The sequence below is a fragment of the Musca domestica genome, unplaced genomic scaffold (assembly GCF_030504385.1).
Source record: "Musca domestica strain aabys unplaced genomic scaffold, Musca_domestica.polishedcontigs.V.1.1 43, whole genome shotgun sequence".
NCBI classification, from domain to species: domain Eukaryota; kingdom Metazoa; phylum Arthropoda; class Insecta; order Diptera; family Muscidae; genus Musca; species Musca domestica.
In genome coordinates this window covers 4,594,297-4,617,943 of record NW_026712332.1, presented here as the reverse complement: position 1 = coordinate 4,617,943, position 23,647 = coordinate 4,594,297, and the positions used below count along the sequence as shown (strand labels likewise).

General features: G+C 35.9%; 1 protein-coding gene across 2 annotated transcripts; it reads left to right on the top strand.

The window, feature by feature from the left end:
* The first annotated feature begins 6,532 nt into the window (after positions 1-6,532).
* Positions 6,533-22,370, top strand: LOC101894388 (uncharacterized). Of its 2 annotated transcripts, none has more exons than XM_011294814.3 (6): positions 6,533-6,834; positions 6,916-7,528; positions 15,909-16,341; positions 16,408-16,586; positions 21,795-21,979; positions 22,038-22,174. In XM_011294814.3, the coding sequence occupies exons 1-5, from the start codon at positions 6,657-6,659 to the stop codon at positions 21,976-21,978; spliced, it is 1,587 nt and encodes a 528-aa protein (XP_011293116.2). In that variant the 5' UTR covers positions 6,533-6,656; the 3' UTR covers position 21,979; positions 22,038-22,174. The 2 variants fall into 2 exon arrangements, with proteins under 2 accessions (XP_011293116.2, XP_005184987.2); XM_005184930.4 differs by having other exon boundaries at positions 6,538-6,834; positions 21,795-21,949; positions 22,038-22,370.
* Positions 22,371-23,647: the final 1,277 nt, after the last annotated feature.

Here is a 23,647-nt window from a genome sequence, read left to right as displayed (position 1 = left end):
CAAAATACCTTCTGTCTTAGCAGTAGGTTGATAGGAATGGATCATTTCTTAAAAAATACATAGCAAAATAACTTATTTTTCCTTAACAACTAATGATCAATGTGGGCACGGTGTGTGCGAATCCGACTACAAAACCAGAGGTTTGCGAGTTAGCGACTTAAGGTCAGCAAAAAGAAAAACTGAAAGCAAGGGTCAAAAGAGGGGCGGGGCTGACTTTACGATACCCAACACCACCACAAATAAACGTAATTTAGCATTAATTTGGTGTTAAGGCTTTAGAGCTGCTTACATTTGAAATCGGTTAAAACTAACCTACAAATGCTATATCTTAGTCGATTTCCACTAAACTTGACAGAGGTAAATTCATGTTGTATGTGACCTCTCGAACCAAATATCGTTGATATGGAGTGCAATGTTACATCAAATTAGGGGTAAAAATATATGGGAGATATATACAAATCTGAACCGATCTCGACCAAACTTGGAAAAGGTTTAAATTCCACTTGGAACTGGAAATATAGCATCAGACTCGGAGGTACCTCCCAAAAATTTAGATTTCATATGCACATATCAATTGATCGATTGCAGATACAGTGTCCAAATTTGGAATGCGTAACGGAATTTGAAACAAAAACAAATTTTCCAAATTATATTGAAATGGGTTTAGATTTGAATATAGCTCCCATATATATTTTCGGCCACATTCCCATATTTGATGCACCAAACACGATATGTATATTCGATTCCAATTAAATTTAAAATGTATTACGGATTTTGAGACGAACATACATTTTCCAAATTATATTGAAATCGGTTCAGATTTGGATAGAGCTTCCATATATATTTTCGGTCGATTTCGTTTAGTTGTTATCCAAACCCGATATGTTTCTTCGATTCCAAGTAATTTGAAATGAGTGACGAATTTAAAGCAAACATACATTTGCCAAATTATATTGAAATCGGTACAGATTTGGATATAGCTCCCATATATATTTATGACCGATTTCGTTCATTTGGTGCACCAAATACGATATGTATGTTCGATTCCAATGAAATTTGGAATGTGTGACCGGATTTAATCAGAAAATAAATTTGTCAAATTATATTGAAATCGGTTTAGATTTTTCGGCCGATTTCACATATGTGAAGCACCAAGCACGATACGATATTTGTCAAATTAATTAGAAATTGGTTAAGATTTGGACATAGTTCCCATATATATTCTCTGCCGATTTCTCATATTTGATGCAGCAAACACGAAATATGGAAGGTGTGACGGAATTTGGTGTAAAAGTACATTTTGTCAAATTATATTGCAATCGGTTCAGATGGGGACATGATTTTATTAAGAAGCATTGACCCACAACGCATTTGCAATGGTATTAAGCTAACAGTAAAAAAAAAACACCACAATTTAATTAAGGATACGATTATTACGGGGAAGTATGTTGCATTTGGCACTCAACTTGGCAACTTTGGTACACTTTAAAAAATTACAATAATTAGTGTTTTTTTTAATTTCTGAATTTGTCTTGTAGCGAGGCGCACCGGGTTTAGCTGGTGGATTTGGGTTGCTTAGATATAAGTATATATATATCGTCATCGTGTCATCGTTGGAAAAGACTCCATAGGGGGATATTGCATACAAAAATTATTAAGAAACAAATCTATGGAATGAACGAAGTGAGAAAACAAATGCATTCAAGGCTAATGAATAAAATGTCCTTGATAACACGGTACCTCCCGACATTCGGTATTTTGATGGTTTTTGCAACATTTTTCAAAGGAATTGTTCCAAAGCTAACACGAAGAATTTGTAACGGATTCTACCTTTTGTGGCAGAACATTGACCGGCTTACTATAATCTCGAAGTACCATTGGTAGTTTGATAATCGGCATTTGTACTTCGTAATTGGTTCTAGCTCCGGTGGCAGAACATTGTAAATATAGGTCCACGTTTTCCTATAGCGAATATTCAGTATTTCGACGATTTAAACCATAGTTTCTAGCGGATTTTTGTAAAATTTAGTATTTGGAGTTCACAATGAGTTCAACAACACATTTGCTCACGAAATTGTTTCAAATTTGGTATTTAAGACTTGCAATGGATAATAATCCATGTCTATAAAGGTTCTTGTTCTGCCACAAGAGGTAGAATCCGTTACAAATTCTTCGTATCAACTTTGGAACAATTCCATTGAAAAATGTTGCTGAAATCATTTAAATACCGAATATCGGGAGGTACCGTTTAATCAAGGACATGTTATACTTTGGCCTTGAATACTTTTGTTATTCCACTTCGTTCATTTCATAGATTTGTATCTTACTAGTGTTTATATCCCCCCATGTTCTGGCGAAACCATGGAGTCTTTTCTCACGTTGATGTAGTGCTGTAGGGTATGACATGGTCAGCTCCGCCCTACTTTAGCACTTTTACTTCTTTTTAAACAAATTCAATTTTACTTAGATGACATTAAACGCTCTTCTCTATGTAGGTTTCTTACTCTTTGTGAACCGTTCTACATTAACAATTGTTATAACTGGATACTGATCAGAAGTTGAATATTCGATTCGAGTTGATTATTCGTTTTAGTGTTTGAAAAATCTTCGTCTTTCCCGATTAACGATAACAATATTTCTACTGTGAAATGTTGTTATCAATAGTAATTAGCGCTTCAATTGAAATTGTTTTGACAAACAAAGAATCTCGAATGCTTTGCAGCCGATACTGTCATTCGATAGACGTCCGATCTTCTTTGCACAGTGTTTGAAAATATGTCGAGCGCAGAAGAATTGTGGATTATAGCAACATATTGAAGAACAACTCTGGTACTAAATTCCTGTTAACTTTATGAGAGGTATTATTCATAGCCCGTGATAGATTTTTAATCAGGAATATTTTTGAATCTGCACGAATCTACTATTTTTCCAATCTAGTAAAATTGGGAATCATAATAAAGAGAAAACAATCAAAATAGGGGAAATGATGCACTTTTAAAATGCTTGCTCTAGTCAACTATTCAAAGTAGCTGAACTCAGTATATAATAAATGAAATATATAAGGATCGTACAACCACACTGTGGTACAGGGTATTATATCTATGTGCATTTGTTTGTAACATCCAAAACGAAACGATATAGACCCATAGTTATTTTTGATGATCTTCATAGAATAACATTGTGAATCGATTTATGCATCTTTGTCGTATTTATTGTTGTAGTGTGATGAAATTTTGCACACATAATTTGTTTGGCCCAAGGGCGAATGCTATTGAAATCGGTGATAATAGATAAAGATTTAGATGCAGCTTCCATACACGTATTCGCCCGATTTCGGGTTTAATGTGCACCAAATGGGTAATGTATGCTAAAATTTGGACAATTTTAGGAAATACTATCGAATTTAACCTATAAATATGCATATTAATTTTCGTGGAAATCGGTTTAGATATAGTTATAGCTTCTATATACATCTTTCATCCGATGTGATATTTAAGTCCCCTAAAGACGTAATTTTCACTTCATAACAATAATATTCAGAACACGGTATCAGATACTAGATTTATACGGTATCAGCATAGAAACACGCTAACCGAATTTTAAGCAGATCGGTTCAGATTTGGATTTATATGTGCAACATTGCCCAAATAAGATGAAATTCGGCAAATGCGACCGATTTCAACCTGGAAATAAATTTATGAATGTTATAGCTATAGCTTCCATATATAGAACCATGTTTGCTCGGGTAGTATTTTGTTATTGTTGCAAAATAATTAGGCTTAATCCCATGATGGTAACGTTTACCGGGGGATAAGGCAGGCAGCAAGGGAACTGATGAGGATTAGTGGCTCTTTCCGAAACCAAGGTATTCCCTGCCTTACCCCCTGGTGGGCATTACAATCTTTTTGCACTAATAAACAAACGTTGTTTTTATAAAAACAACAATAATAGGATTAAGTCTAACTATTTAGAAAACAACAGCTTCCATAGTCGGAAATATATCCAAATCTGAATCAATCTCGACAAACTTGGCCGGAAAACTTTTTTAACGCAGGGTACAATATGGATTTGGGGGACATATATACAATTTTTGGTGAAATCTGTTATAATTTGGATATAGCTCCCACATATATCTTCGTTCGATTTCCCGTATATTGTTCGCCAAATGGGATTAATGAGATTAATTTTCGCCTAAAATCAAATATGTCAAATTTGTGAAATCGGTTTATTGGAAATCGATTAAGATATAGCTTTCATAGGCTCGTTCCAACCGAATTCATATTTAAACAGCTCCAAAGCCTTAATATGAACGTTTGACTTTTACAGCTGACTATACTAGGTATTCAAAGTGGTGTTGGGTATCATAAAGTCGGCACAGCCCGTCTTTTGTCATTCCTTACTGGCTCATTTTTCTTTTTAGCTCCCATCGAGTATTCAGTTATAAGAGACAACAATAGGTCTTCTTATTAAGATCACTCAGTAGGCGATTTCGGGCCTTGACAGTCGTTTGTTATCAAAAGTTTTGTTCGAATTGGCAGCAAAAAATAGTATAAAAGGTCACTACCATACTATATTTGGTATATAATGTTTGCCATTCTGCTTGTAACTTTTCAAATTAAGCATTTTATTTATACCTGTATTCTTTATCAGCATTACATTCAATTTTGATTTAGTCATGTCCTTCGATCTGTCTGCCTATTCGTCTGTGGAAATCACTCTAGCTTCCGAGCGAAATGCAGTAGGTATATAAAAGTTTACTGAGAAGTGTTCTGGGTGTTGATGTAAGCACATGATTTCATGACTTTACTTACCTAATTTTACCAAGATGTAATCCACATTTTTTTTTATTATCTGTGTGCCTATCCTTTAAATTTTTAACAATTTTACTCGTTATTTGTCTCACAAAAAAATAATTTCATTATATTTTTGTTACAATAACAAAAATCGTATTGAAAAATTTCCAATCGTTTGGATTTTCTTATACCCTTCACTATACTAGTGATTGTAAAGAAACTCTGTAACTCTTCCAAATACTTAGTTTAGACCTTACAATGTGTATATATTCTTGATCGGCGTAAGTTGATATATCACTGCACTATATCTTTCGGACTAACTGAGGTAGGAAACATTTTCAAGTAGCCCCCATATAACTGCACCTCCTGATGTTCTGTATTTTGAAGATTTTATCCACATTTCCAAAGTTCGCTACGTAGAGCTTGTAATGGTTTCTATCACCTCCTTTTATCCCCTTATAGCGATACCTCCGAATATATGATACTTTAGCCACATTTTTTAGCAAACATATTTAATATTTGGTATTTGCATCTTTCAATAGATAAATACTTCTGTAGCAGGAAATTGCTATTTATTTCAATATTGAAAAAAATGAAAAAAATAAAACTCGCAAAGTTTTCTCTCATGACCAACAAGTAAAAAAGCTGTAAGTTCGGCCGGGCTGAACTTTGAATACCCTCCACCACTTGGTACGAATTTGGCAATTTTCAAAAAATAAAATCCGTTACAAATTCTGTTAAAAACTTGAAAAATACCGAATGTAGCCGTTCTATTAGGGTCTATACGACAACGTGCTATTATAAGCCATTACAATATTCAAATGCGAAACTTGAAAAGAAGATAGGTGAACAATGTAGCTAAAATCTTTAAAATTCCGAATATAGAGAGGTACTATTATATGGAGCTATACCAAAACGTGGACCTACACAAATAATAGGCTGTAGTATCTATTACGAACTTCAAACCAAATTTGAAAGAATTTTGGTAAAAATTCATAAAAATACCGAATATCGGGAGATACCGTTATATGGGGGCTATACGAAGACGTCGGGAGGTGACGTTATATAAGGGCTAAACGAAAGCATGGAGCTGTACGGACAATTTTCTGTCAGTGGCTGTAGTATCTATTGCGAACTTCAAATACCAAATTTGAAATAATTCCGGTAATAATGTCGCTAAAATCATCAAAATACCGAATATCGGGAGATGCCGTTATATAGGGCTATACTAAAACTAGTTCCACGTTGCTTATTTTTAATACCATGACCTATTTTCAATGCCAAGAGTCCTGCAGACATAATATACATTTGAGTAAATTTTTATCTACTTCATTTTGTTTAGAAGTTAGAATGATTTCCACAGACGGACAGACGAACAGATATCGCTAAATCGACATAGAAATGACAAACATAATATACCCCCCATACTGTGGTGGAGGGTATAAAAATCAAAAGTTGAACATTGACCTTGAATTTCTTTTAACTGTCGAATTTTTATTCGAACAAAGCATCCTTATACCTTCAGATACAGAGTTATACACTTACAAAAAAATTAAAAAAAAATCCCATTTTCATACCGCCTAATGTCGGATTCTAGTACTAAAATAATCGCATTCTAATTTTCTACTATAAATGGCTTGAAACACTGTGGGACATTTTATTCACACAGCTCTATTTGATGTCATTGTTGGACACAAACAATTTAACGCTTCGTGAAGTTGTTCGTGTAACGCCGGTTGTTGGTGATTATCACCTGTGATTTGAAGAACAGGCTAGCCAATGTCTTTGTTGGTGTTGCGTTGATGCGCTGAACAATTGCTCAGTTTGGTATTCACGGGCGATAAAGACGGTAATCGTTTCGATATGACGACGCAAAGCGGTGTCTTTATTTGTGCGATCGGATTGGGTATAATAGTGACATGTTATGCGACTATTCGGCCTTCAACTTCACTGCATCTGATGGAGGGCGAAGGCTTTGTGATTTATTTAGATGTTCCAAAGAATTTTGGTGCGATCAAGAACTGTTGGTTCAAATTCAGAGGTACATAATTGATACCAATTCCGATATTGATTTTTGTGATTTTTACCAAATAAAAATACATTGACGTTTATATATATGTAGGAAATGACAAGGAGAGGATCGATTTGAATGCCACCGAACCTATTGATACTTCTCGCGGAGAGCATATACTACCGTACGAAAATGATGTATGCGGTATACGAGTAATGGGCGTGACTGCAGCTTCTGCGGCCATTTGGACCCTTGAAATGGAAAACTATTTTGGCGATTATGAACAAGGTTCCGCAACCATTCAGATACTACCGTTTCAGAAAACAAAGTTCGATACTCGGGTCCAAATGGAATTCGGCAAGGGGACGATAAAATGTTCCAAACCTGACTCAGCTAAGCACTGCAAAATTGTGGATCTTTATTATGGAGAGACGTACCGTGATTGTCAACTCTATACAACTATACATCCGGGTAGTTCGTTCGAGTGTTATGTTTATAATTGGGGTCGCATGGAAGAGAGTTACGAACGCATTTTTGTCGACACTCTTAATGGGACACTTCCGAGTACAAATGCGACGTTAAACGAGAACAACAAAGCCATAACTATAAGCTGTGATTTTCAAAGCACTGTATATTCGTGTCAGGCTGAAAAGCCAGATCGTAAAACCGAACTGTTGATTATGGATGGTGTATATAACGGCTACTATTCCGCTGCTCAAACGATGTAAGTTAATATTGAAATTAAATTTCCAAAACTTGGTTCACACAACAGCCTGCCTGTAAAAAATCAAATGCCTACCCAAGGTGTATACATAAGCATACTTACTTCTGGACTGACTACGTGAAATATCCATTTAAATTGGGCAACATGGTCATCAAACGAAAAAAGAGTCAAAAATACGATAAGTTGGCGATGTAGTATTTTTATACCCTACACCACAAGGTGGTCAGGGTATTATGTCTTTGTGCATTTGTTTGTAACAGGCAAAAGGAAACGAGATAGACCCATAGTTCCTTTTGATGATCTGCATAGAATCACTTTCTGAGTTGATTTATGCATGTCAGTCCGTCTGTCCGTCCGTCTGTCCATGTATTCTTGTGAACAAAATGCAGGTCGCATTTATTATCCGGTTGAGATGAAATTTTGCATAGATCATTTCTTTGGCCCAAGGACGAACCCTATTGAAATTGGAGATAATCGGTAAAAATTTAGATATAGCTCCCATATATATCTTCGTCCGATTTGCCTTTTATTGTGCACCAAACGTGTAATATCAGCCCGAATTGTATGGAATTTTGCACATACAACCAAATTAGGCCTGAAAATAAGTATGCCAAATTTTATCGAAATCGGTTCAGATATAGCTATAGCTCCCATATATATTGTTCATCCGATTTGTTATTTTTGTCCTCCGCAGCCGTAATATGCACTCTGTAACAACAATATTTGGGGAAATATATCAAATGCAGCTCAGAAATACCTATGCTAAATTTTATCGAGATCGGTTCAGATTTGGATATAGCTCCCACATATAACTTCGTCCGATTTACCATTTATTGTGCACCAAACGTCTAATATTTGTCCAAATGGGATTGAATTTGGCACATACGACCGAATTCAGCCTAGAAGGTAGTATGCCAAATTTGGTGAAGATCGGTTCAGATATAGTTATAGCTCCCATATATATTGTTCATCCGATTTATTGTATTTGTTACCCACAGCCGTAATATGCACTCCGTAACAACGATATTCAGGGAAATATATCAAATACAGCTCAGAAATATCTTTGCCAAATTTTATCGAGATCGGTTCAGATTTGGATATAGTTCCCATATATATTTTTATCCGATTTCAAATTAATTTCGCACCAAATTGGCAATACAAGTCCGAATTTAAAAGATACAAATGCTTCGGCATATTTAGTCCTTTGAATTTTAAATTATAATTATAATCATATCGTGTATGATTGAATTCTCCCATAAAAACTTTTAATTATTAAGTGGAGCTCAACTAAATTAGCAAAGTGGTGTAGGGTATCATAAAATCGGCCCCGCCCAACTTTAGGACTTTCTTTACTGGTTTTTGTTGACATTGTTCAAGATCCCTCCAAATGGTGGGGTTTTTTTTAATTAATCTTTAATAACATTCTCATTTGTTGTCTTATCGCATAATTTATTATTAATTGTTTACAGATCCAAACATGAGTTATTGAGATTCGTGTACCAAGTCCATTTCAGTAAAGTCTGCACTTCAAGTTTATTTGGGAATTGTCTACGTTGTTTAGATCTATTGTTTGTAATATTGATTGCCCAATTCATTTTACGTTTTCATTGTTAAGGTAAAACTGCAACATAGATTTAATAAAGTTTCCTAATTAACACACAATAAGGGCGCCGACGAGATTATTATTTCATTTTCAGATATGTTTATTTCAGGTGTTAATGTAGTCGTCACTGCGTTTCAGCCCTGAAATTATGTTTGGAAAAGATTGCATTGCAACAATTTCAAACTCGTACACATGCCTCTTTGGGCTTTACTAGTATTCAGTGTTAATGACATTGCAGAATATTTACTTTTCTCACTTTTGACGTATGTTTAACGAATTAAACTAACAACAACATTTTGTAATGTGATCAATGTTGTAAAAAGTTAGACACAAAATCGTCGAAATTTGTTGACGAATAATTTCGGTTTTACATTAAAAATATAATTTATGGTCGTTCTTGTAGTTCTAGAGGTTACCTTAGTTTATTGTTTTGGAATATTTTCCTCAAAAGTTATTTAAAGAGCCTCCTTTTCTAACCAAATGGGCGATCGTAAGGTGATGGGAGCATCACCAAAAAACTAATAAGTATATGGACAGTATCGCCAAAAGATTAACACACTTAAAGAGAAATTTCAAATGTATTTTATGAACAATTAAATATTTTTCGTAAAAAAGTACTACTTTGTACATTGCCCACTGTTATGGTGCGAAATAATGGGGCGAAACTGTTGCTTTGCCTTCATTAGAAGAGTGTTGGTGTTTATTTGTTTTAATGCCGTAGTATTCTTTTCTTGTTATACCCTCCACCATAGTATGGAGGGTATATTAAGTTTGTCATTCTGTTTGTAACACCTCGAAATGTACATTTTAGACCCCACAAAGTATAAATATTTTTGATCTGCAGGTCCACGTCTTCATATAGCCCCCTTATAACGGTACCTCTCGGTATTCGGTATTTTGATGATTTTAGCGACATTATTTACCGGAATTGTTTCAAATTTAGTAGTTGAAGTTTTAATGGATATTACAGCCTATGACAGGAGATTGTCTGTGCAGATCCACATTTTGGTATATGGGGGCTATAGTACCTTAGCTAGCAAGATTCGCATTTGAACATTTTAATGGCTTATGACAAAAATTGCCTATGCAGGTCAACGTTGTAGTTTAGACACTAATATGACGGCTGCATTTGATATTTTTAAGATTTTAACAGAATTTTTAACGGATTTTTTTTTTGAAAATTGCCAAATTCGTTCCAAATGGTGGAGGGTATTCAAAGTTCGGCCCGGCAGAACTTAAGGTTTTTTACTTGTTTCAAATGGTTTGGTCGGATCTTAGTGTTGTTTTGTAAAAATTATGTATATATGATGTTATATCTTGTACAATTGGGATCGGAAGGGGGTTTAGCCGGTTCACATTCAGGTATTCTCCATGTAACTGTAATTTTCGCACTTGTGTTGAAGTTTAATACATACACATTTGACATTTTGTGCTTGTAATAGTTAGAATTTTTTATTGGAAAAAATATATCGGTAATAAAAGGTCAATTTCTAATTTTTATGTGTTGAAAAATGAAATGCTTGTATCTTTTGTATTACACCCATTAATAAAGATATGCTTCATGTCAAAATATCGATAAGGTAAAAGCTTATTGTTTGTGTTGAATATTCATATTTTCACAGCAAACTGCAAACATTACACATTATAAGGTGACAACAACTCCCTAACAGATCGAGAGATCAGTTCTATTTTTGGGAACTGTCAATTTCTTTGATAAATGTTTACACAAAGAAATGACAATTTGCCGATTAGTATAATAGTGTCAAAACAAATGACACGACCTAAAATCGAAAAATACAAAGTACAAATATAAAGCGAATGTATTCATTGTATACGGTAATTAGAATACGATACATTTTCCGCATTTGTCAGATAGATGATAGATAGACCTATAACTTTGTGTAGCTTTTTAATATCGAACTTCGAACCAACACAGCTTCCGTTGGAGTCTACAAAATTTGATTTACATTCAACAATAATAGGGAGAAATGAAGGCTTGCCTATCTGTTTCCTTCCCAAAATGTAAGACTTTCGAACATTTCGTACTGTCTGTGCACTTTTTGATATAAGCCAAGTTTTGAGGTACTTGTCAATGTCAAATGTAAGCCTGTAGTGAGATTCTCTAGCTACAAGCCCAGTTACCGACCAATTTTGGTATCTTTAAACGGAACATTTTCGGTTAAAAAATAAAATAAAAGTGAAGAACATTGTTTCTGTCGGTAGGAATTAGCGACTATTTTATTTTCGCTCCTAGCTTACCGGCAATAGAAAAATTGCTCGGTACATCATACATTAAATTACGGCCGTGTCTCTGAAAAATATATTATTATTTTCGAAATACATAAAGTAGGACGATACGTGAATCCATGTCGACATCTGAAAGATGTGGTCTGTAGTGCGATTCTCTAATAAGTTATGAAATAACAACAATTATCAAATAATTGTCGTTAATTTATTAGAGAATCGCACTAAAGACCACATCTTTTAGATATCGATATGGATTCACGTATCGTCATATTTTATGTATTTCGAAGATTTCGAAGATGTACTGATAGGACGACAGGATATTTGTATTATTTTGAATTATGTACAGGGTGAGATAAAAAAACTGCAACAAAGTCAAACGCCATGCAAACAAAAAAATGTTGGAAATAGCATCAAATTTTAGAATAAGTTTAGAATTGGTCACCTTTGGCACGAATTATGGCCTTCAAACGGTCAATGAAACCTTCACACGCTGCCCCAATTGTTGCACAATAGTCCAAGGGATTGGTATCCGGAGATTTTGGTGGCCATTGTGCGCTGGAAATGAAGCGAGGAATCTTGTTTTGTAACCATTCTTGGGTGGCGCGTGCTGAGTGCGATGGTGCTGAGTCCTGTTGGAATGTCCAAGGCCTGCGGCCAAAAAGTTTGCGTGCCCAAGGCTTTAATACACCCTCCAGAATATTTTCGCGATAATATTCGGCATTTATTCTGATGCCACGGTCGATTAATACGAGCGAAGAGCGATGGCGACCCACACCACCCCCATGGCCGGCACTTGAGTTCTGGAGGCCAACTGAAGGTGCACATTTTCCGCTGAAGTCTTTGGAAGGTAATCACGATCATTTTGCTTGTTTACAAACTACTGGACGAACTACTACGAATGTTTTCTCATAGGAGAAAACTAAATTCGGCAATCCACCACTTTCGGCCAAGAGAAGCAACTTTTAGCTCTTTTGAGTCTATTTTCTTTCTTTTGAAGTGTATGTTCTTGCACTTGGAATTTCAATGGCTTTACCCCGAGCTCATTTTTCAATATTTGCCGAATGAGATATTGTGATATGTTCAGCTCACGAGCCATTTTTCGGCCACTGCGACGCGGGTTTCGATGAAGTCGCTTGTTAACTTTTCGAACCATTTCTGCTGATGTTGCTGTTTTCTTCCATCCACTTCCTTGACGTCGGGCTACGCTGCCAGTATCACGGTAACGAGCGATGGTGAAATCACACCATCACGCTTTTATTCTATCACGAATAACTTTTTTTCTTGAAAATTCTCAATTAAATGCTTTAGTACGCTTGTTAACAGTATAATGAGCTGTCACTGGAATAATTTTAACAGCTGTCGGACGAGTGGCTTAGAAATGACAGCAGTCTGAAGAGTTTTTGGAAAATTTGTTGCGTGCAACCGAAAATGCTTTTGTAACAAAAAACCCGACAACATTTTTGCTCCTGCTGACTGCAGCCGCCTTCACCATTGGGTAAAAAAATCATTTTTGTATAAAAGTATCTGAATTCAAAAGTGTTCCATTTTAAACTACAAGTACCGTAAGGACCGTTTGGATAATGCTGTTAAACTTTTCGAAAAAATCAAAAAGTGGGCGAGGCCGTTCTATGGGGCTATACCAAAACGGGAAGCTATATAGACAATTTTATACTTCAAGGATTGTTATCTACCAAATCTTTTGAAATACTAAATTTGAAACAGTTTCGTGGGTAATTATCAAAATACCGTGGACCCCATATAACGGTACCTCACTATATTCAATATTTTGATGATTTTAGCGACATTATTCACCGGAATTGTTTCAAATTTCGTATTTGAAGATCGTTATTGGTACTACAACCTGTGACAAGAAATGCGTATGTAGGTCCTCGTCTTCGTATAGCCCCGATATAACGGGTTTCATATAAACAGTATTTTTCGACGAAATTTTCATAACATGGTAGAAGGGTATTATAAGTTCGGTCCGGCCGAACTTAACTGCTTTTTTACTTGTTATTCATGAATTTGTCGTTCTTACAAATTTGTGCGTCTAATAATATAAAAATCAGATTGTTACCGATCTCCTCAGCCGTTATCAAAGAGGAGGTCTGCATTTATTTATTTTGCGGTGAATATTGCCCATATTTTGTGGAGGCAACTTTGAAACGGCCTTAGTTTGTCGTTATGTGGAAGCTCCAAGAAAGCCGACTTAATATACACTAGCCAACTTCAACCTGCAGAATTTCTGTTTTTGATGTCCGTCAATGAAGACCCGGAATAAATTAATATAGCCCAAGAAATGAAAAGAAATTAGAAATAGCTGATTACAAACAGAAAATGAATAATTTTAACCAATTTAAAATAAGATTAAGCTATAGATTGTTCTGTTTATGTTCTAGGTTAAGTTGTGTCGTTTAAGTGGTGTCATTAACTGTAAATTTTTAAGTAGTTTTTTTGTGAGCGACATTGACTCACCAAATTAAATAACTATTCTGGTGTTAATGTTTCAGTGTTTTAATTTTTTTGTCTTTTATAACCGTGTTAGAGTTAAGTTTTAAGTATCGAGATGTCCATAAAAAATCTTAATTTTTTATATTTTAATATTTATTAAATATGGAATGCTAAGTTTGTTCAAGAGAGAAAGTAGGGTAGCGTCGTCTTTATGTGAGTGATCGTAGAAAGTGGGCCCTTATAATTTTTTTTGTCGTTAGGATCTGAGAGTCAAACCCCTTTATTATTGGTGTACTGAGTGTTAATGTTAATTGTTCGTCCCCTAAGGCTACGGTGTAAGGGTTGGAACCGCCCTGAAGAAAAAGTGCACCCCTAAGCTTGGTGGTAAAACAAAGTAGCGCCACTGTATGTGGCACGTAAAAATTTGTATCTAAACTTCGAAAAGTGCGTGATAAAATGTGGCACTTAAGCGATCAGAACTTGAGCTTTATTTGTGGCTTAGCAATGATTAAAAAAATGGTTACAAAAATGTGAATTTCAAAAGTCGGGCAAAAGCTATAAAAGTAATGAAAGTTACTTAATATGATACCATTGCCAATGAGTAATCCAGAAGAGAAAGAAATCTAGGCTTTTGAATTTGTGACGAAAATAATTAGGAAATTCGAAATACAATAACCTATAAGTTCTAAGACGTAAATGTAGTACCATTAATATTGAGCGCTCTGAAAGATTTGGAGATCTAAACTGTTGGGTTTTCAAAAATTGGAAAAGAAGGTAAGTAATAAATACCGTACGATTGGTATTGAAAGATAGAGAAGAAGTAGATCTTAACATTTCTAACAATATACAGGGTTGCCCATATTCGACGGACCTTTGGGCCCATTCCAATCGACGAGGCTTGTCCGCAGGCAACATTCTTTGCGTCAATTGAATTATATACGGGAACAAATGCAAATCAATGCGAATAATCCATTGTAAAGTGGACCGAGCCATGCCCAACTGCTGAGAACGGCGTTTAAGGGATGTTCTTGTGGACCTCTCAACACTGGCTCGTACGGCAGCGATATTCTCGGCCGATCGCCTTGTTCGACTTTTATATGGCCTCTTCGGATTAGAAAGAGCCTTACCAGTCGAACATTTTTCGTATAAACGCTTAATGGTGTTTTTAGAAGGCGCACTTCTCACATTTTTTAATGTTTTAAAAGCACGTTGAGTTTTCACAATTGACTTCTTGTAAATTTCAACTATTTCAGAGCGCTCGCGTGGCGTGTATTGGTTCATGGTAAAAATCTGCTTGGACTGACGCTTCAAACGCGGTATGTCATTAAGCGATATGACATCTCTGTCAAAAGTTATTGCGTTGCCAGATGGGTCCGTCGAATATGGGCAACCCTGTAAATGTATGACTCATAATAGGCACCCCGACGTATCGGCTAAACTAGAATTTTAATATTTTGCACGAGTGTTACTCTTTGTGTGCGATCAGACTGGCTTTTCACCTAATCGAACTAGAAGGGTACAAAAAACACTAAATAGGGGCAACATGATGCGGCATCCGTTAAAGCTAAAAGTGCTAAGTTTAGAATGGCGATCTTTTTTAGGTTAAAGGGGGGATATAAGGTATAAAAAGTCCTAAAGGATACAATAAGGACCGGAAATACATAAAAAACATCATTGAGTGATTGAAAAGAGCTAGAATTTTGAAATTGAATAAGTCGATCGAAAACTAAACGAAGACAGCCACTCTAAGTCGAGTTAAATTGGGTCTCTTTAACGATTTTCTACTAAATTGAGATTGTATTTGATCGATTAATGAGTATGAAATTCCAAAATATATAAAAATTATCTAGAATATTTCTCAACAAAATAATTCTTTCGATTGCCTTAGAAAAACAGGTCATAACGATTTGTTTTCTTTAATTGAATTAACATATTTGTAAGACACGATTTCATTTTGGATAGCCCTAAATGAGTGAGTTTCGCTTTACGTTGTGGGAGCATTGCCACATGGGGTCTTTATCGAAACATTGAATAGTCCGTGCCTTTAAGATATCATAAATATTTCATATTTCTTTCTAGAACTTCAAAATCCAAGTGTGAGTTGGAAATTCCAAAACCTCTTAAAGATTCTGACAGTGGCCTTTGGAGAATTATGAGTTACAGCACCTCTGGCATACCGAAGGGCTGTCTATTTTATGTTGGCAAATCCAAATCCGACATTATACTCTCGGAATTGTCCAATATGCCACAGCTAACTACCGTGAAAGTCTATAAACCAGAGGATGGGGCCAAAAATGTGATTGAGGAACTTTCCTGCAATGTGCCATTTGAAATCCACGACTGTTACCTTAGGGATCCGAACAAAACAATTTATATACCTGAAAGTATACGCTTTGACAGCCAACGTCTGTATGGAAAATGCGCATTTTATAACATGCCTATCATTCAGGGCATCTGGTTATGTGGAGCTCGAGGTCGCGATTACGACAAGGAAGTAGTACAAAATATCGAGGTGAGTTCTAAAATATACTTGTATGTACATGTGTGCAAATACTTTTTTCAATTCCATTGCTTTTAGGTTATAACAAAGTCGAAATATGGCGAGACACTGACAGAAGTCGTGAAAGTAAAGCGTGGCGATGCAGCCGAGTTGATGTGCAAAAGTCCATTTGATGAACCCATATCCCATTGTGCTTTTATCGATCCAAATGGTGGTGTATTTTTAGTGGGGACGGTGAATAGTATAAAATCCAAAGGGTAAGTATCAACGCTTGCGTGCTAATTTGTCCTCAAACTTTTATGCTTTTTTATACCCTCCACCAAAAAAAAAAATGGAGGGTATATTAAGTTCGTCATTCCGTTTGTAACTCATCGAAACAATCATTTTAGACTCAACAAAGTATATATTCTTAATCAGCGTAAAATTCTAAGACGATTTAGCCCTGTCCATCCGTCTGTCCGTCTGTTGTAATCACGCTACAGTCTAAACGAATTAAGATAGGAAGCTAAAATTTTGCGCAGATCTTTCTTTTGTCTGCAGGCAGGTCAAGTTCGAAGATGGGCTATATCGGTCCACGATATCGTATAGGCCCCATATAACGGTACCCCCCGATATTCGGTATTTTGATGATTTTACCCACATTTTTCAACCGAATTGTCTGAAAATCCACACAAGGAGTTCCTTGTGGGTACTTTATACCTCGGCAGAGAATTATCTATATAGGTCCACGATATCGTATATCCCCCATATAACGGTACCCCCGATATTCGGTATTTTAATGATTTTAGCCACATTTTTCAATGGAATTGTCTGAAATTCCACAAAAGGAGTCCCTTGTGGGCATTTTACCCACTCAAAAAGAATTGTCTATATAGGTCCACGACATCGTATATCCCCCATATAACTGTACCCCCCGATATTCGGTATTTTGATTATGTTAGCCACACTTTTCAATGGAATTGTCTTAAAATCCACACAAGTAGTTCCTTGTGAGTACTTTACCCCCTGAGAGAGAATTGTCTATACAGGTCCACGATATCGTATATCCCCCATATAACGGTACTCCCGATATTCGGTATTTTGATGATTTTACCCACATTTTTCAACGAAATTGTCTGAAAATCCACACAAGGAGTACCTTATGGATAATTTATACCTCGGCAGAGAATTATCTATATAGGCCCACGATGTCGTAAAGCCACCATATATCGGTACCCTCCATATTCGGTATTTTGATATTTTTAGCCACATTTTTCAACGGAATGGTTACAAGGGGTTCTTTGTACACAAGGGGTTCTTTGTGAGCACTTTACCCCCGACAGAGATTTCTCTATATAGGTTAACGATAACGTATAGCTACCATATAACGGTACCCCGCGATTTTCGGTATTTTGATGATTTTAGCCACATTTTCCAATCGAATTGTCTGAAAATCCACACAAGGAGTTCCTTATGAGCACTCTACCCTCTGAAACGGAATTATCTTTATAGGTCCACAATATCGTATATCCCCCATATAACGGTACTCCCCGATATTCGGCATTTTGATGATTTTAGCCACTTTTTCCAATGAATTATCAGAAAATCCACACAAGGAGTTCCTGTGAGTACTTTACACCCAGAAATAGATTTGTCTTTATAGGACCACAATATCGTTTAAAAGAATTTTTAATGGATTTTATTTTTTTGAAAATTTTCTAATTCGTTCCAAATGGTGGAGGGTGTTCAAAGTTCGGCCCGGCCGAACTTACTACTTTTTTACTTGTTTATAAAATGGTTAGTCTTAAAGAACAATTCTCCCCGATTCTGTGGTTTTATTAATGTAAGAAGTGAGAAAAAATGTGTACTAAATCTCGAATTTTTTCATTTCCAAGTGTTGATCTATCCATGCTTGCAACTCAAAGAAGGGATTTATTAGTTTGCTTTAGAGACAAAGTCTGTCTTGAAAGAATGCTGATGTTTTTGTATTTGAAAAATGGGAAGCTTAAAGTACATTTTTTAGGACCCTCATCGAGAAATGTGCAAAGATTGGCAATAACCGAACTGGAGTGGGTTCCCTTTATCAGTTCACAAAAAAAATACATCTAAGGTAGATATTTCGGGGATTATATTTTTATCTTATATCCTTATTCTTTCGTTCCAAATTTGGAAGTTTTGATAAATATATTTTTTTGAAATTATCGCATTTCCATCCAAGTATTTAGGGTTATGAGAATCATATTTAGATATAAAAAAGATTTGAAAATAAGTCGTAATACAACCATTCCGTATCTTTTTTACTGTGCCATTTTTTGTTTATCAAATCGGGGTTATACAAAAACGAGTTTCTTGCCCAAAAAATCCTAAATACCAAATTTTTTGTTGGGTTGGATTCCCTCAAAAACCTGGTTGGTGTTGTTGTATCTGGGCTCTGCGTAAACATGGCCAATTGCATAAAAATATGATTATGAGCAAAATTTAGAGTCATAGCACAGTTGGACATTGAGAATAAGAATTTAATGCTGCTTAAAAATATACAGATTTTTATGTTCAACATCCTCACACAGAATGCAGCTGTTATCGGCATCATTGTTCATATTTAGCAGCGAAGAGATATATATGGGGGTCTTTAGGGAATGTTCTATTTATAGAAGGACTATATAAACACCAAAAGAAAACCTCATATTTGTGGTCAACTCTCAGGATATTTTCAGTGTACAGGGTGAAATGAAAAAACTGCAACCAACTTCATTTCTAAGCCACTCATCCGACAGCTGTTAAAATTGTTGCAGTGACAGCTCAAAATATTGTTTAAAAGCGTACAAAAGCATTTTGGTGAGAATTTTCTGGAAAAAAATTATTCGTGATGGAATTCAAGCGTGATAGCGTGATTTCTTTATATTTGGCTGGAAAACCCTAAGTGGCTATCGTTAGAGCACTCCAGCATTTAAATGTGAATAAATCTTTTGGGCCTCGTACCATCGCTCATTACCGTGATACTGGTAGCGTAGTCCGACGTCAAGGAAGTGGACGGAAGAAAACAGCAACATCAGCAGAAATGGTTCGAATAGTAAAGAAGCGACTTGATCGAAACCCGCGTCGCAGTGGCCGAAAAATGGCTTGTGAGCTGAACATATTGCAATATTCTATTCGGGAAATATTGAAAAGTGAGCTCGGGGTAAAGCCATTGAAATTCCAAAAAGTGCAAGAACTTACACCGCAACGGAAAGAAAATAGACTCAAAAGAACTAAGGAGTTGCTTCGCTTAGCCGAAAGTGGTGAACTGCCGAATTTGGATGTCTCCGATGAGAAAACATTTGTTGTCCAGCAGTTTGTAAACAAACAAAATTATCGTGTTTACTTGCAAAGAGGTCAGCTTAAAATGTACACCTTCGGTTGGTCACCAGAACTCAAGCGCCGGCCATGGTGATAGTGTGGGTCGCCATAACAGCCGATGGTCGTTCTCCGCTCGTATTAATCGACCGTGGCATCAGAGTAAATGCCGAATATTTTCGCGAAAATATTCTGGAGGGGGTATTAAAGCCTTGGGCACTCAAACATTTTGGCCACAGACCTTGGACATTCCAACAGGACTCAGCACGCGCCACCCAAGAATGGTTACAAAATGATGTTCCTCGCTTCATTTCCAACGCGCAATGGCCACCAAAATCTCCGGATACCAATCCTTTGGACTATTGTGCCTGTAGTATTTTGGAAAGCAAGGTTGGCACTAAAAAATACCAAAGTGTCGATCGATCAGGCGCTTCGCCGGGAATGGACCAGAATACCGCAGAGCAACATTCGGGCAGGAAGTGACGGTTCCATTGGCCGTTTGAAGGCCATAATTTGTGCCAAAGGTGACCAATTCGAACAAATGTAAACTTAATCTAAAATTGGATGCTATTTCCGACATTTTTTGCTTTCATTCAATTAAAATTTAAAAAATGTAAAAAATATGGCGTTTCACTTTATTGCAGTTTTTATACCCTCCACCATGCTATGGAGGGTATATTAACTTTGTCATTCCGTTTGTAACTCCTCGAAATACTCATGTCAGACCCAACAAAGTATATATATATTCTTGATAAGCGTAAAATTCTAAGTCGATTTAGCGATGTCCGTCTGTCTGTCTGTCTGTCTGTCCGTCTGTCTGTGTGTCTGTTGTAATCACGCTATCTTTCGAATGAATTAAGATAGATGGCTAAAATTTTGCACACATGTTTATTTTTCCAGTAGGCAGGTTAAGTTCGTAAATGGGCCATGTAGGTCCACGTTTTCATATAGCTCCCATATAACGGTAACCCCCCTATATTCGGTATTTTGATGATTTTAGCGACGTTATTCACCGGAATTGTTTCAAATTTGGTATTTGAAGTTCCAAATGGATACTACACCCTAAGATAGAAAATTGTCTGTGCAAGTCTATGTCTTCGTATAGCCCCCATATAACGGTACCTCCCGATATTCGGTATTTTGATGATTTTAGCGACATTATTCACGGGAATTGTTTCAAATCTGGTATTTGAAGTTCCAAATGGATACTACACCCTAAGACAGAAAATTGTCTTTGCAGGTCCACGTCTTCGTATAGCCCCAATATAACGGTACCTCCCTATATTCGGTATTTTGATGATTTTAGCGACGTTATTCACCGGAATTGTTTCAAATTTGCTATTTGAAGTTCCAAATGGATACTACACCCTAAGACTGAAAATTGTCTGTGCAGGTCCACGTCTTCGTATAGCCCCCTCGCTATGTTCGGTATTTTGGTGATTTTAGCGACATTATTAACCGGAATTGTTTAAAATTTGGTATTTGAAGTTCGTTATGGGAACTACAGTCTGTGACAGAAAATTGTCGGTGCGGGTCCAGTTTCGGATTTGAATATGGTAATGGCTTATGACAAACAATGCATATGTATGTCCACGTCGTATAGACCCCAATATAACGGCTATATTCGGTATTTTTAAAATTTTAACAGAATTTTTTAAGGATTTTATTTTTTGAAAATTTCCAAATTCGTTGCAAATGGTGGAGGGTATTAAAAGCTCGGCCCGGCCGAACTTACTGCTTTTTAACTTGTTTTATCTCACCCTGTATGCAGTTTAGTTCCAATTTTAAAGGGATGTTGCTTTTTCCACGATTTATTAGCGATTGAATGAGAGACATTGCGAAATTTGGACCTAGAGCTTACAACTATGCATTGAAGGGAATGATATGAATGCAATAAAATCAAATATTTTCAGAACTATTCTTTTGGATTTAATACAATAATACATATTCCAAAAAAAAGGAAAAATTTTTAAATTAAAATAGTTAATAGACTTTTACTGCCACTTGTTTACGTACAAAAATAAATGTGTATGTGGTTGTTGTTATGATTGTTGTACAACATTTGCTGTTACATGTATTATTCTACCATAAATGTTGCTAAAGCCTACTTTGTATTATTTCATATCATATTTTAATGATAATATTTTTTTCAGACGAATACAATATTATGGACGGGGGATAACTAAAGGCGATTGCGGCATTAAGATAACTGATATCAATCGAGACGATTACGGTCAATGGAAATGCCAGTTTATTATTCGGTCTGGCAATTTGAAGTCTTCATTTACAATGGAACTCAAGGAATTGGGTAGGCTCCGTTTCAAAAGAAAACTTTAAGGTTTAATGTTCCCCAGAACTGATTATTTCAATGCTGACAATTTCTCTTTGCCTTTCAGATACTGCCCATGCCACATCCGTCGGCTTAGCTATTGGTTTAACAGTTGTGTTAATACTTGTTGTGGGTGTAGTTATAGGAACGTTTATATATCGCCGACGCAACTTAAGTGCGCGCCATAATCTAGCATCGACAGATCCATTGGAACTTGCCGGCCCATCCTCCATTTCGCATGAGACCAGCTGAATATGGAACACTTTTTAAGTCATACCCATGTGTTCAATACGATCTCTTGTTATTATAAAATATTAAATTGTTTAAAATACAATGTAGAAGACATCCCGAAAAATTGGCTACGGCTAAAAATTTGCCATGAAATACATATGTAAAGTTACTAATATCTGTGTTTATGGGATAAAAAACTATGCCTTCGATCTTTGAAATATCACATGTAGGTCACTTTTGATACGAGATAATGTTTAAGTAAGAATTGTATCCATTTATTTGAAATGGAATCATGGTGCAGATTGGTGCAACACATATCGTATTGTACATTCGTTGAAATCTGTTCACTACTTCTTATTGCAACATTGATATGTCAATGTCAGATTTCAACGAATTCCGTCTTTGCAACTGGTTGAGTGCTCGTGCTCAACATTACACATTCGTGTGTAATTACTAAGGTTAATTTGGTTACCTATTGATTTAAATATCAATAAAGAATTCATATATTTATTTGAATGAGAAACTAAAACGATCGTGTTTTATTTCTATTATTTTCCCTCCCCCTTTATCGGATCGGATCGGTTTTAAAAATTCTTAAATCTTGTCAGTTATTATTTCCTCCACCTTGGAAAGGAGGGTATATTAATTTTGTCATTCCGTTTGTAACATCCCTAAATATTCGTCGTAGACCCCATAAAGTATATATATATTCATAATCAGCATAAAATTCTAAGTCGATTTAACGATGTCCGTCTGTCTGTCTGTCTGTTGAAATCACGATACATCCCACATTATTTGACGTAGAGCGTCAAAATTTAGCAGAATAATTTGTATTATGTCTAGGATGGTTGGTATTGAAAATGAGATATATTGGCCCACGTTTTGGTATAGACCCTATATAACGTTACATCCCGATATTCGGTATTTTGATGATTTTTGTCATACTTTTTCACGGATTTGTTGGTCATAATGGGTCCTAGTTCGTGCGGCGAAACATTGTATGTATAGATCCACTCTTTGGTTTAGCCCCCATATAACGGTACCTCCCGATATTCGGTATTTTGATGGCTTTTGTCACATTTTATCACGGATTTGTCTAAAAATTGGAATTAGTTGGCCATAATAAGTTCTAGCTCCGTTGGCGAAATATTGTACGTATGGTCCACATTTTTGTATAGCCATATATAGCGGAACCTCCTGATATTCGGTATTTTGATGATTTTTGCCACATTTGCTCACGAATATGTATAAAAATTTGTATTTGTGGGTCATAATTGGTTCTAGTGTTTCCATTACCTTAAGGTGGAGGTTATTAAAAATTCGGCCCGGCCGTACTTAATGTTTTTTTACTTGTTAATTTTTACTAAATAGTGCTAAATAGTATACAATACTAAAAATACTAACAATGTGGTCAAAGATCTGTACTTTTGGGATCAGAATTATGAA